Source organism: Urocampus carinirostris, chromosome 1 (genome assembly GCF_059441175.1).
Source record: "Urocampus carinirostris isolate Australia breed hairy pipefish chromosome 1, RoL_Ucar_1.0, whole genome shotgun sequence".
In the NCBI taxonomy this organism is placed as follows: domain Eukaryota; kingdom Metazoa; phylum Chordata; class Actinopteri; order Syngnathiformes; family Syngnathidae; genus Urocampus; species Urocampus carinirostris.
Window position 1 is genome coordinate 70,306,349 of NC_142349.1, and position 15,845 is coordinate 70,322,193.

The 15,845-nt window shown below is 43.5% G+C and overlaps 1 protein-coding gene across 5 annotated transcripts in view; it reads left to right on the forward strand.

Annotated features, from left to right (window-relative positions):
- The window catches only part of astn1 (astrotactin 1), a 542,394-nt gene that overhangs the window by 505,150 nt on the left and 21,399 nt on the right, over positions 1 to 15,845 (forward strand). For all 5 annotated transcript variants that reach the window (XM_088349931.1, XM_088349940.1, XM_088349956.1 and 2 more), the window contains exon 21: positions 13,735 to 13,870. In XM_088349931.1, coding sequence (XP_088206057.1) covers positions 13,735 to 13,870 — 136 coding nt within the window. The remainder of the gene's footprint in view (positions 1 to 13,734; positions 13,871 to 15,845) is intronic.

The window sequence follows — 15,845 nt, forward strand, 5'->3', positions numbered from 1 at the left end:
GAGTCAGACTCAGGGGGGATCAGATTCAGAAGAGTCAGACTCAGGGGGGATCAGATTCAGAAGAGTCAGACTCAGGGGGAACAGATTCAGAACAGACAAGACAGGACAGGAAAGACTGAACAAAATCAGTACAGGGAGACTCAAGGCAGGCATGGGAGTCGAACAGGCAGGCATGGGAGTCGAACAGGCAGGCATGGGAGTCGAACAGGCAGGCATGGGAGTCGAACAGGCAGGCATGGGAGTCGAACAGGCAGGCATGGGAGTCGAACAGGCAGGCATGGGAGTCGAACAGGCAGGCATGGGAGTCGAACAGGCAGGCATGGGAGTCGAACAGGCAGGCTTGGGAGTCGAACAGGCAGGCTTGGGAGTCGGAGTCGGGCTGGCACGCAGGGGAGACGGAATAGCAGGCAATCGGCACGGGAGTCGGGCAGGCAGGCATGAGAGTCGAACAGGCAGGCGTCAATTCCTCCCGGGAGTCGATTCGAGGCACAGCAAGGGCCACGACGGGCGGGGCCGTGGTTCGAACGAGCAGGGAAGGCCAACTCAGTAGGCGCCTGCCGAACTGCGCTCTCCAGCTCTCCCCAAGTCGCGCTGGGATCGTTCGCTGAGTTCTCTTTGTTGGCTGGTTCATTCTGTCACGAGAATGACGTGGTGACGTGGAAGGGGAGCGGACCAGAACGGAGGCGGGAGGCATGAAGGGAGAACTCAAATGCGTTGACGATCCATAAGTTTTGTTTAATAAAATAAAAGTCGCCCAATACTCCGGAGCAAAACAGAACAATACAGAGTTCCTCCGGCACGAACTCAACAGGACATGGCATAACAGACTAAAACATGACAAGGCATAACAGACCGGGATTGTGAATAATGAGTAATGAACCAGCACCCGCCAAACCCAAAATCCAGCCTTAAATTGCAGAACAGCAATCAGCTGATCTGCTTCAGCTTGAGTTCGGGGGCGTGGCATACTGGTCGTCATGGCGACCGTGACACAAGGAGGACTTCTTCACAATGCCTCTGATGCCAAACAATAGCATACCTGCATCTTACATGATGTTGGCCAATAGCAGGTATCTAACACTAACACTGCAGTTTTTTGAGGCATGCGGAAATATTTGTTTTTGTCATGGTTGCCATGGCGCCCAATTGGCCCCGCCCGTGTGACACCAGCTGCGGCTCGTTGACAGATTGGCTTCCCTTCTATTTAAACTCAGTGCTCTCACTCACCCTTTGCCAGTCCGTTAACGAACCTCTGCACCCACAAGACGTGGGTTTTGACTGTCCGGTTTACTGCTAGTTTCCTGTCCGATATTGTTCCCGTCTACTTTGTCCTGTTCAATATCAATCTTCAGTTTCGTTCCCGTCTAGTTTGTCCTGTTTAATTTCGATATCCAGTTTTGATATCAATCCTGTCCGTCCCGTCCTGTCTGGTATCGACCCCATCCGTCCGATATCTGCTCGTGCAATTGGTATGGATCTCCCCAGCCTCTGGCTTCCTGTCATTCCACGCCAGACTGCCTTACGTCTTCCGCCCAACGATCGCCAAATCACTGGCGTTTGGGTTACCGTGCATGATTGCCCCATTTCCCGTTAAATAAAAGCTTGTATGAGAAACGTCACGCATTTGGGTTCTCCTCCTGTTCCGGTTCATGACAGTTTTTGATGTCGGACGTTGGACAAAATGCCGTAACCAGGTGCGGATAAAACATCGTCTTCTACATCCTAACCAAATATTATGAACTAGGGACGCTGTAACCCAGTACAGTACAACCAAACTGAATCCACTAACTTAGCCAAAATTTAAGACATCTAGTATTTAGTTTGATAGGGTCATAAAACCAGACACATGATTAATACATGTATTTGAATATCCATCAACCAACTTTAATGGGACTTTAATGTGAATGTTCTCGTCAAGTGACAAGGAAAATCCATCACGGAGATCATATAATTTCAGCTGCCTCGTGTCTTCGGATCTTTTGCTTTAAATTGGAATAAGCTTTATGACTTTTGCAGTTGAAATGAATATGCTTCCTGAAACGGCCATCATTTTTACGTCTTTACAAACGAGGATTCAGATGCGCAGTTTTACTTATGTCTCGAGACGAGGAATAAGAACACGGCGTTACCATCTGTTTATGCCAAATGCCAGATGAATGAATGAATGAATGAATGAATGAAAACTATATTTCGAACATTAAAATACAATTATTATGTCTTTGTCAAACGAGGATTCAGATGCGCATGTACCAAAATCGGGATGATATCACTCGTCTTTGGAACGTCACAGAGAAATGTGCAATGGTTAAAGATAGATAGATAGATAGATAGATAGATAGATAGATAGATAGATAGATAGATAGATAGATAGATAGATAGATAGATAGATAGATAGATAGATAGATAGATAGATAGATGGATGGATGGATGGATGGATGGATGGATGGATGGATGGATGGATGGATGGATGGATGGATGGATGGATGGATGGATGGATGGATGGATGGATGGAAGGATGGATGGATAGATAGATAGATAGATAGATAGATAGATAGATAGATAGATAGATAGATAGATAGATAGATAGATAGATAGATAGATAGATAGATAGATAGATAGATAGATAGATAGATAGATAGATAGATAGATAGATACCATTGATAAATACCATGGATAGATACCATAGATAGATAGATAGATAACGTCGAACCATAGATAGATAGACAGATACATAGATAAATACCATTGATAGATACCACGGAAACCATAGATTGATAGACAGACAGACAGACAGACAGATAGATAGATAGATAGATAGATAGATAGATCGGGGTGCTGTGTTGTAGTTTAGCAACAGCGGAGTGGATGACGTCACTAGGCCAAAAGTTCGTATTCCTTACCCCTTCCTTCATCTTCCCTATGAAATACACCAATGATAATAACAAAGATAGTAATAATATTAATTATAACAGTTATGATATGACAATAGCAACAATCAACATAAAGTTTTTTTTGTATTTGAATTTGAACAAGTGAATAGTTGGACATTGTTTGATCTCGTCTTGTAAATTGTTCCAAAGTTTGACTCCACACACAGACACACACATACTTTTCCTGGTGGTTCTCACCTTTGGGATTATGAATTTACTACAGCCCCTTAAATGATAATTTCCCTCTTTCCGAATGAACAATTTATGGATGTTTTCTGGCACTATGTTTTTGTTGACCTTAAATAGCAGTTGTGCAGTGAAAAATGTTACTAAATCATCCAATTTTAATAATTTGGACTGCAGGAATAAAGTATGAGTATGATCTTGATATCCTACCCTGTGTATGTTTCTTGTTGCATGTTTTTGGAGGATAAAAAGGGGCTGTAGTGAACTTTTGTAATGATTGCCCCAGACTTCTGCACAATATCTTGAGTATGGCAGAACTAGAGAACAATATATTAAATACAATGCATTATATAGATAGTGTGATATGTGTATTTATATGGTCCATGTGGAGACGGAGGGTACCAAAATGAAGGATGAGACTGAGGCCTTATCGGAAACAGATGTCAGTGTAGCAACATCTCCTCACCATCCAGAATGTCTACTTCTGTATTTATCTGTCATGTATGTGGTTTTACACTATAAATGAGAATCTGTTGGTTTTACTTCCAGCTATGCGCTTTGTGCAGGAATGCCTCCCTCAATAGTTTGAGAGCAGTGTTGGGTAGGGTTGGGGTTCTCACATTGTCAAGACCAGAACGGAGACAGGACCCACTTGCGTTGCGTTTCTCACAAGTTTTATTGGAAGGAAGAAAAAGGGTTGCGCCCACGATCCGGTGATTGCTGGATGTGGGAAGCAAGTCGCTCTGATAGTCGGATTGTACTCCGAACACGGAAGTGGATCTTCCGCGGCGAGCGATGATGGTGTCGGGGACGGAAAAACGGGTCAGTAGCCGGGACAGGAGAGCGAAAACGCGGTAGGGGTCGGAAGCGAGTCGTAAGCCAGAATAGGAGAGATGAAGTAGTCGGGGACGAAAAGAGGTCGAAAGCCGGGACGGTAGTGCAGACGTGGTCAGGATCAAAAAACGGGCCGAAGCCGGGGACAGACGGGAGCAAAAAACGGGACAGGTGGGAGTCAGGGTCGAAAAAGGCTTGCTTAGTGTTTACTGGGGTTCGCAGATGGACTGATAAAAGGAGACAGACAGGACTGGGTTCAAGTACTGATAGGAACCCGATTAAAACCCGCGGCAGTTGGTGCCAAAGGACCGGGCACAGATGAGTCACATCATTAATCGTGACACTATACGAGGACTGCATTTAAGAGTTTTATTGGGTGTTTTTTTTTCTCGTGTATGTAATTTCAATTATTATGAATGGCAACAATGACTAATTAGTGAACAGGGTTGGGTACGGTTACTTTAACTTGATTACTTTCAATTACTTTTGGATTACTCCAATACCAAATATGCTAATAAAAGACAAAAGAAACTAAATATGAATAAAATGATGACTCACAACACATGGTAAGCTTTCTCTCCTGGCTTTGATCTCCGGCAAAACTAACATAAAATGCGACCAGGGTTGGGTAGGGTTACTTTAACTGGACTACTTTCAATTACTTTTGGATGACTCCAATACCAAATATGCTAATAAAAGACAAAAGAAACTGAATATGAATAAAATGATGACTCACAACATGTGGTAAGCTTTCTCTCCTGGCTTTGATCTCTTTGATCTCCGGCAAAACGAACATAAAATGCGACCAGGGTTGGGTAGGGTTACTTTAACTGGACTACTTTTAATTACTTTTGGATGACTCCAATACCAAATATGCTAATAAAAGACAAAAGAAACTAAATATGAATACAATGATGACTCACAACACGTGGTAAGCTTTCCCTCCTGGCTTTGATCTCTTTGATCTCCGGCAAAACGCACATAAAATGCCACAGAAACGAAATGAAAATCAATCCAAACAGCTTGCCAACATCATTTTTGCCGTTCCATGTAATCCGTTACTCCCCAAGCCTGCACAGAATTTTGTAATTGTATTCCTTCCCGCAACAGTTTGTGAGATCATAGCATAAGTGCATGCTTACAAGCTCACGTATGCATACTAACCTGGTGGACGTCTCCCAAGTAGGAAGTCTGCGTTCTGTCCCGTAAGAAAAATGGTGATCACGTCCACTTTTGACTAACCCGGTTTTGCATGAGGATGAGTGGAACCAGAATCGATCAATCTGCATGCATACCCAGACAGTTACTTCACATTGGTGGGATGGAATGCAAAGTAGGTTCTTTTTCTCTGTTCTGTCTTTCAAAATAGGCATTACAGGCTGTCTGGCAGCAATTGAAGTGACGTTGGGATTCAATGCTCTTTTCCTGTTGGACTATTTTACTCAATGATTATTTGATACTTCTGATAGACCAGTGAATCAGGAACCTATGGCTCACGATCAGGGTTACTTTAACTGGATTACTTTCAATGACGTTTGGATGACTCCAATACCAAATATGCTAATAAAAGACAAAAAAAACTAAATATGAATAAAATTATGACTCACAACACGTGGTAAGCTTTCTCTCCTGGCTTTGATCTCTTTGATCTCCGGCAAAACGAACATCAAATGCGACCAGGGTTGGGTAGGGTTACCTTAACTGGATTACTTACAATGACTTTTGGATGACTCCAATACCAAATATGCTAATAAAAGATAAAAGAAACTAAATATGAATACATTTATGACTCACAACACGTGGTAAGCTTTCTCTCCTGGCTTTGATCTCTTTGATCTCCGGCAAAACTAACACAAAATACGACCAGGGATGGGTAGGGTTACTTTAATTGGATTACTTTCAATGACTTTTGGATGACTCCAATACCAAATATGCTAATAAAAGATAAAAGAAACTAAATATGAATACATTTATGACTCACAACACGTGGTAAGCTTTCTCTCCTGGCTTTGATCTCTTTGATCTCCGGCAAAACTAACACAAAATACGACCAGGGTTGGGTAGGGTTACCTTAACTGGATTACTTACAATGACTTTTGATGACTCCAATACCAAATATGCTAATAAAAGACAAAAGAAACTAAATATGAATACAATGATGACTCACAACACGTGGTAAGCTTTCTCTCCTGCTTTGATCTCTTTGATCTCCGGCAAAACGAACATCAAATGCGACAGGAACAAAATGAAAATAAATCCAAACAGCTTGCCAACATCATTTTTGCCGTTTCATGTACAGTGGAACCTCGGTTCTCGACCATAATCCGTTCCAGAACCATGTTCGTCGCACCGATTTGTTCAATCACCGAAATCATTTTTCCCATTAAAAATAATGTAAATCGTTTTAATCCGTTCCAACACGTTCCATGTATTCTGTTACTCCCCAAGCCTGCACAAAATTTAGTCATTTTATTCATATTTAGTTTCGGGACGGGAGAGCAGACGTGGTCGGGATCAAAAACGGGTCGTAAGTCGCGACGGGAGAGCAGACGTGGTCGGGATCAAAAACGAAATGAAATGAAATGATCTGCATTTATATAGCGCTTTTCAAGTCAATGACTTCCCAAAGCGCTTTACAGTGTGCTTCACATTTCCCAATAGCGGCCTTGTATTGTAGCCATGTAAGACGCTAACCTGCTTATTGGGGGTATTAGGGGTTCAGTGTCTTACCCGAGGACACTTCGACATGTAACACGGACAAGCCGGGATTCGAACTGGGATCCCTTAATCCTAAAACGATCGCTCTACCTCCTGAGCTACTGCCACCCCACAAAACGTGTCATAAGTCGGGACGGGAGAGCAGACGTGCTCAGAATCAAAACAGGTCATAGCCGCAGACAGACGGGACAGGTAGGAATCAGGGTCGAAAAAAGCTTGCCTAGTATTCACTGAGGTTTGCAGACAGACTGACAACAGGTGACAGACAGGACTGGGTTCAAACACTGACAGGGAGCCAATCAGAACCCGCGGCAGTTGGCGCCAAATGAGCGGGCACAGCTGAGTCACATCAGTAGTCACGACAGACTCGTGTTAGCATCCTTTTGATGCAAGAATTGTAGAACCAATACGAAAGTAAAACTGGCCCTGTTGGGCACCACTCAGCTACTGGGAAATCAAAACAGGTCATCTGGTTTTGTCACCTGTAATGAGTTGCTGTAAGAAACCAGAACTCGGCCAATGATGCTGAAGTGTCTCTTGATACCGAGTCAAAGCTCCTGTCCTGTAGGCAAGGGCCTTATTTGGTCCTCAGGTTGCTCATCCTGCTTTTTTTTTTAAATATTTGAACCCCCCACCCTTCAACCCATAGTTTGACGCTCGTTTTTCCCTTGAGCTTCTCTCAGGATTGTCTCTTGGGCAACAAAAAATGAGATGGCGGGCCACATTTTGCTCACTGGCCATGAGTCTAACACATGCAGTCTATGAAAACATGATCTCTCAAAGACCCGTTACAAAAGTTTGCATTGTGAAACAGTTGGCTAATCCCAACGCCGATTTCGTTCACAGCTTCAGTGTTGGAAAGCGGCGTGTTTTGGATTATGAGATCGTTTTCGGGGGGTCGCGTTTCACTTGTTATGCAAAACCTGGCCAGAGCTGCTTCATCTGAATGATTTGACTTGCGTGCAACCAGGGTTGGGTAGGGTTACTTGAACTGGATTACTTTCAATTACTTTTGGATTACTTCAATACCAAATGTGCTAATAAAAGACAAAAGAAACTAAATATGAATAAAATGATGACTCACAACACGTGGTAAGCTTCCTCTCCTGGCTTTGATCTCTTTGCTCTCCGGCAAAACGAACATAAAATGCGACAGAAACAAAATGAAAATAAATCCAAACCGCTTGCCAACATCATTTTTGCCGTTCCATGCAATGTTCCCTGTAATTTTTCTTACGGATCTGAGCGTTCACACAAAGTCGGTGAGGAACGCTTGAAACAACAGTGAGCAACCATAATCCCAAGTGTGGCAAGATAATTAATTATGAAACATGTCCAAAACTTGACATCAAGTTACATTTTGCTGAGTTTCCGGCAATGCAAAATGATTTTTCTCTTTCGAATGAATTGACTCATGTACTATTGCAAAGGTTGTACGGCCTACAAACCTCTTTTTTTCTTACAATTCTTTCACAAGATATCCATTTCTTTTTATTCCCTGATATATTTTGTCGCATAATAATAACATTTTTGGGGGCTTATTTAGTCGGTTGTAAGATACAGAAATGTACTTAATCACAGTTTTTAGTGTTAGTACAATGTTGGCAACAAGATTCACTTGATATCATTGGAAATTATTTGAATGCAACACAAACTTTTTCTTCTTTTTTCCATGTTTTTTTCTACTTTTTTTTAAATTCCTTTAGAAAAATCTCATTGTGTTTATTCTTTCTGAGCTGTTACTTTTTTCTTTTTGTTCTCTGTTTACTTTTTTCCTACATTTATTTCCTTTCTTTTTTTCTGGCTTTTTTCTAAATTTTTCCTTCTTTTTTTCTCAGCTTTTCACTACTTTTTCATTTTGGGATTTTTCCCCCCCCTTCTTTTAAGTCATTTTGTGCATCATTTTACATAATATTTGGTCATGTTGGGATTAAAGAAGCAAAAACAACCTGAAGAGCCGTTTAGGACCCGAAAGAGCCGGTTCCTTTTAGTGAGCCGAGCCGAAGAAGCCGGTTCTCGACAAACTCTACTAACTTTACTCAACTTCGTTTTACTTTCGCCTCGACTTCAAAATACCGCATTTAGGACACAACATCAGGGGAACCCGTGTAATTTTACCTTCATGCACTGTAACTTTGACTTAAGTCGCTTCTTAATTAGGAATTTTGAGCCCTCATTTTTGTGCGCTGGTTAGGTTTTCTAGTGCCTAATTGCGCACGCGCGCAGCTTAGAGGGAACACTGGTTCTATGTATTCCGTTACTCCCCAAGCCTGCACAAAATTGAGTCATTTTATTCATATTTAGTTTCTTTTGTCTTTTATTAGCATATTTGGTACTGGAGTAATCCAAAAGTAATTGAAAGTAATCCAGTTAAAGTAACCCTACCCAACCCTGCGTGCAACTAATGGACAAGCTAAACACTTCAGACACACTTTGAAACGCTGTCAGTGTGGACTGCCTGTTTCACAAATGTGAGACAGAGGAACAGTGGTCATGAAAAGCTGAGAGAAGAGAAAAGAAAACACACCTGGTTTCTAAGCCAGATATAAATCAAATGTGAGAAAAAAAACATCAAACACAAATGCGACTTTTATCCTTTCTTAGCAAGACAGCATTTCCTTATTTCAAGAGTTGCATTCTTTCATCGATGCCTTTGAAATATTTGCGTGCAAAACTCTCCTCTAGCAACTGTAATTCATTCGTCAGACGTGATTTGATAAAATTGTACATCTATTTTTAATTGGATAGTGGGATGTTTGAACGTGTTTTAAGGGATGGGCAGGGCACCCCTATGATGCGGCAGGGGTAAACCAGTGAAAGCTGTCGGGCCCTGCTGTTGAACAAAAGAGTGTGTTGTGTCACCCTGACCCGAGTGACATGGCCGCTTTCTTGTGTCCCGTTTCATCTGGAGGGACGGAATCATGACCGACTTGGGTGCCGAGGTGCCTAACTTGTTTGGGTGTTTGGGCATTTGGGTTGGCCATGGTCAACAAAATGTTTGTGTGTGTTTTTTGCTTTTTTTCCCTTTTTTATTTTCTTTGTTATTGTATGTGTTTGGCTTGCTGTCGGTCACCCCCCTTGTGGGATAAGACCTAGGTAGGTAGGTATGTAGGTAGGTAGGTAGGTAGGTAGGTAGGTAGGTAGGTAGGTAGGTAGGTAGGTAGGTAGGTAGGTAGGTAGGTAGGTAGGTAGGTAGGTGGGTAGGTGGGTCGGTCATTCTTTAGGTCGGTAGGTAGGTAGGTAGGTAGGTAGGTAGGTAGGTAGGTAGGTAGGTAGGTAGGTAGGTAGGTAGGTAGGTAGGTAGGTAGGTAGGTAGGTAGGTGGGTATGTGAGTAGGTGGGTCGGTGGGTGGTTAGGTGGGTAGGTAGGTAGGTAGGTAGGTGGTTCTTTAGGTAGGTAGATAGGTGGGTCAGTGGTTCTTTAGGTAGGTGGTAGGTAGGTGGGTCGGTGGGTGGTTAGGTAGGTAGGTAGGTAGGTAGGTAGGTAGGTAGGTAGGTAGGTGGGTGGGTCTTTAGTTAGGTAGGTAGGTAGGTAGGTAGGTAGGTAGGTAGGTAGGTAGGTAGGTAGGTAGGTAGGTAGGTAGGAATGTAGGTGGGTAGGTAGTTTGGTGGGTGGTTAGGTAGGTAGGTAGGTAGGTAGATAGATAGATAGATAGATAGATAGATAGATAGATAGATAGATAGATAGATAGATAGATAGATAGATAGATAGATAGATAGATAGATAGATAGATAGATAGATAGATAGATAGATAGATGGATGGACGGACCCCAACCATGTTTTTGCTCTCCTGTCCCGGCTACTGACCCGTCTTTTCCGTTACCGACGCCGCCATCGCTCGCCACTAAAGTCCCGCTTCCGCGTTCAGAGCGACCTGCTCCCCTGCACTCTTTTCCCTTCTTCCCAATAAAACTGTGAGAAACGTTACGCGAGTGGGTCCTGTTTCCGTTCTGTTCCTGACAGTGTTTGGGGGACCACTCGTCTTTCTTCTAAATTGCTGCTGTTATAATATTCTCAGTCATAAAATAGAATTATCGAAGGGCTCAATTCTACGCTATTCAATATATTTCAACTTCAATCATCACCTCTAATTGCTGTAAATCCATGAAACTGTTCGGAATGAGACTGGCTGGAGAAAAGACTTTATGCAATAAATTCGAAAAATTGGTCTTAAATCTTACTTTTACAATCACATTGATCCCCTGTTGTTTCCAATCGGAACCTAGGAGGTATTAGACTTTAAAGGCTCATCTTGTGGAGATTTGAGTGATTTAAAACTTTTGGGGAAACATCTGCCTCATTGTGGTCTTTGGAAATGCTGCTTGGCTTGGGCTGAAAAAGCTAAGTGTAGGCTCATATTTCTCACATTTTCAAGACCAGAACGGAGACAGGACCCACTTGCGTCGAGTTTCTCACAAGTTTTATTGGAAGGAAGAAAAAGGGTTGCGATCCGGTGATTGCTGGATGTGGGAAGCAAGTCGCTCTGATACTCGGATTGTGCTCCGAATGGGGAAATGGATCTTCCGTGGCGAGCGATGATGGTGCCGGGGACGGAAAAACGGGTCAGTAGCCGGGACAGGAGAGCAAAAACGCGGTAGGGGTCGGAAGCAAGTCGTAAGCCAGAATAGGAGAGATGAGGTAGTCGGGGACAAATAGGGGTCGAAAGCTAGAACAGGAGAGCAGACGTGGTCAGGATCAAAAACGGGTCGAAGCCGGGGGACAGACGGGAGCAAAAACGGGACAGGTGGGAGTCAGGGTCAAAAAAGGCTTGCCTAGTGTTAACTGAGGTTCGCAGATGGACTGACAAAAGGGGACAAACAGGACTGGGTTCAAGTACTGATCGGGAGTCAATTAGAACCCGCAGCAGTTGGTGCCTAAGGAGCGGGCACAGATGAGTCACATCAGTAATCTATGCGAGGACTGCATTTAATAGTTTTATCGGAGTGTTTTTTTTTTCTCGTGTATGTAATTTCAATTATTATGAATGGCAACAATGACTAATTAGTGAACAGGGTTGGGTAGGGTTACTTTAACTGGATTACTTTCAATTACTTTTGGATTACTCCAATACCAAATATGCTAATAAAAGACAAAAGAAACTAAATATGAATCAAATGATGACTCACAACACGTGGTAAGTTTTCTCTCCTGGCTTTGATCTCTTTGATCTCCGGCAAAACGAACATAAAATGTGACAGAAACAAAATGGAAATCAATCCAAACAGCTTGCCAACATCATTTTTACCGTTCCATGTACAGTTGAACCTCGGTTCTCGACCATAATCCGTTCCAGAACCCTGTTTGTCGAACCGATTTGTTCAATCACCGAAATCATTTTTCCCATTAAAAATAATGTAAATCGTTTTAATCCGTTCCAACACCCTGAATGTTTACCATGAATGTTTAACGGAAACATGAAGCTAACCCAGGCTAATCGTACTTTTGCGTTATCTTAATCTTCCGTACGAAAGATTACGCTAACACGAACGTGTAAAAATAAAAAAATCGGGGACGGGAGTGCAGAGGTGGTCAGGATCAAAAAACAAGCCGAAGCCAGGGACAGACGGGAGCAAAAACGGGACAGGTGGGAGTCAGGGTCGAAAGAGGCTTGCCTAGTGTTTACTGAGGTTCGTAGATGGACTGACAAAAGGGGACTGGGTTCAAGCACTGATCGGAAGCCAACAGGTGATTTTTTATTTGGGTTTTATAGGCTCAATTACAAACCTAGGATTTTTTTGTCGGGATCCACGCTGAGCATAGACCAAACACTGGGATTTCTTGTGTCGAAATTACTCTCCATTTTTTTTTCCAGGGGAGAACCATATCCCGGAATTTTGAACAATCTGATTTAGCCACTGTTTATGGAAGTATCGAAGCGCACGGCTTGCCAAGAAAGCAACTGTGAAATATTGTGCAATTCTCACAACCGTTTTTCCTGTTTGCTCGGTGATGAATCAATGTTTTTGTTTCTCTGTATTCTTTTTTTTTTTCGTATTCCCATGGTGTTGACGCCTGTCTATAAATGCCATGGCAGCACACTGTGTTCGCTGTATTACGGTTCTCATTGGGTCCAAAACAGAGTGCTGCACCCTGCGATGTTCTGGCCACCAGTGTTCCCTCTGAGCTGCACTGCTCGCACATTCTCAGCGCACAAGAAAATCTAGCCGGCGCACAAAAATCAGGGCTCAAAATTACTAATTAAGAAGCGACTTAAGTCAAAGTTACAGTGCATGAAGGTAAAAATACACGGGTTCCCCTGACGTTGTGTCCTAAATGCGGTATTTTGAAGTCGAGTCGAAGTAGAACGAAGTTGAGTAAAGTTAGTGGAGTTTGTCGAGAACCGGCTTCTTCGGCTCGGCTCACTAAAAGGAACCGGCTCTTTCGGGTCCTAAACGGCTCTTCAGGTTGTTGTTGCTTCTTTAATCCCAACATGACCAAAAAATGTGTAAAATTATGCACAAAATGACTTAAAAGAAGGGGGTAAAAGAACAAAAAAGAAAAAAATACCAAAATGAAAAAGTAGTGAAAAGCTGAGAAAAAAAAGTAAAAAAAAGGAAGAGAAACAAAGAAGGAAAAATTTACAAAAAAGACAGAAAAAAAGAAAAGAAAGAAACGTAGGAAAACAGTAAATAGAGAACAAACCAGGACCGGAGAGTACGCGTAGTCAAGATCAAAAATGGGTCGTAAGCTGGGACGGGAGAGCAAATGTGGTCGAGGACAAAGCCGGAGAAAAACAGGAGCAAAAACAGGACAGGCGGGAGTCAGGGTTGAATAAAGGCTTGCACTGAGGTTCGCAGACGGACTGACAACAGGGGATTGACAGGACTGGGTTTAAATAGGGACAGGGAGCCAATCAGAGCCCGCAGCGGTTGGCGCCAAAAGAACGGACACAGGTGATTCCCATTGGTAACCACCATCTACTGTAAATATGAAAAATGTAAAGGTGTTTTCTGTGACTGACTCCAATAAATATCTTAACTTTTCGTTAATTCAATCTTACCATGATCCCAAACCATGGCTCAATGTTGAATGCTTTTTCATGCTCTGTTCTGTTTTTGTGCTACAGAAACGCTTCTGAGCTTCGTGGACGACATTTTGTCAGGCGCCAGGTCCCCATGCGTGATGTTAGGGGACATTCCAAACCTGCTGTCCTCCTCCGTCAGCATGATTGTTCGCTGTCTGGAGCCTGACACCACATATATGTAAGAACTTCTTTTAAAATACATGTCCATGATGTAATTTGGATCCGTTGGAGGTGTTGATCTCAGAATGTGCTGGTTTGCTTCCATTCCCATCAGATGAGGTCATGACTCATTTTGAGGGAGAAAGTTTCAGGATAGGTTTCATTAAATCTGAACAGACGCAAAAAACAAGGATGCATGGAATTGTACTCTAATGGCACTCATGGTCACAATTCATTATAATCCTCATTAGTCATACTGCCTTTTTTTGTATTTGTTTGTGAGTGTTAATTTTCTATTTTGGCATTCATCCACAGACACTAAAGCCTCAAATTGGGTTCTCATAGATCCAAGTTTTTTTCCGCTTATCAGAGTCAGGTCACTGGGACAGCAGCCTCTGCCGGAAAGCCTGGATCTCCCTATGCCCGGCCACTTAGTCCAGCTAACCCTACTGGATCACAAGGCCAGCCTTGAGCGATATGCTTTTAAGGTGTCCTGGGATGATCCTAGGGCCCCCTGCTAACAGGATATGCTCTGAATCTGATCGGGAGGCTTCTCCTACTACTGATAAACATGGAAACCAGTACTATCTGTTTCATGTGAGAGACCAAACCCAAAACCAGAACAACAGCCTTGGAAGGGAAGGGCACACCCAGGCTGTACTTGGCCAAGACACATCGTAGGAAGTGGTGGCCTTGGAAGCATTCGCCTTAACAAAGGTGTGCGCTTGGTCCGAGGCGTTCAAGGGATCCTTGACGTGACATCTTCCCAGGGAGGCGTCCAGTAGGGATCTTTACCAGATGCCTGAACCACCTTAAGTGACACCTCCCAACGCTCCTGGTTGACTGAACTTCTCATCCTCGAAAAGAGAGCCCAGCTACCCCACAAATGAAACTCATTTTAGCCACCATGTTCTTGTTGTTTGGTCCCAACCCACACCTGTCACAAGCCAGAAACGGAGACGAGACCCAAGAGCGTTCGTTTTACTCAGTTTTATCGATAAAGAGAGAGCAGTGCTTGCTTCCACGATCCGATGATCGACAGACACGGGTAGCTGGTGGCAGGAACGCGGAAGTGGCACTTCTGTGTCGAGCGAGGGTAGTCGTAGGCAGCGGGAAAACAGGTCGATGGCCGGGACGGAGGAGCAAGGGCAGTAAGGAGTCCAGAAAAGAGGTCGGCAACAGGTATCAGGCAGGAAACAGGGCAAAACAGTTCGATGGCCGGGACGGAAGAGCAAGGTAGAAATGGGTCTAAAAATAGGTCAGCAACAGGTATCAGGCAGGAGAAAACAGGGCAGGAGAATGTCGGATAGTGCAGAGCTTGGCTAGCTGAAAGCATAGGTCTGACGCAGGCAACAGGGAGCCGGGGGGTTTAAAAAGTCTCAGGGAGCCAATCAGCGACCAGGACTGTTGGTGCCAAAGGAACGGGCACAGGTTCCATTGCATCAGTCATCATGACAATACCTCAATACTATATGTTATGGTAGGAACATAGATCCATTGGTAGCTCAAAAACTTCATCTTTCTGATCAGCTCTTTCTTCACCAAGACGGACCAATACCAATCTCATATTATGGTAGATCTGGCTCAAATGAAGTCCTTCACTTTGGGCAGAATTTTGTGCCTGATTCCGAGAGGGCATGCAACCCTTTTAGGAAATAGATTTTGAGGTGCCAGATCTTGTTCCCAGCCACTTCACACTCAGATGCAAACCGATCCAGTGAGGGATGAAGATTACAGATTGAGGAAGCCTTAGCACCACATCATCTGCGAAGGGCAAAGACGCTAGGTTGAAGCTACCAACCCGAACCCCTAAAACTCCTCAGCCGTTTTTAGAAATTCTGTCAATGTCACAAGCCAGAAATGGAGACAGGACTCAATAGCGGTCGTTTAACTCAGTTTTATTGATGATGACCGTCGGACACGGGTAGCTAATGGCAGGAACGCGGAAGTGGCACTTCCATGTCGAGCGGGGATAGTCGTGGGTGGCAGGAAAG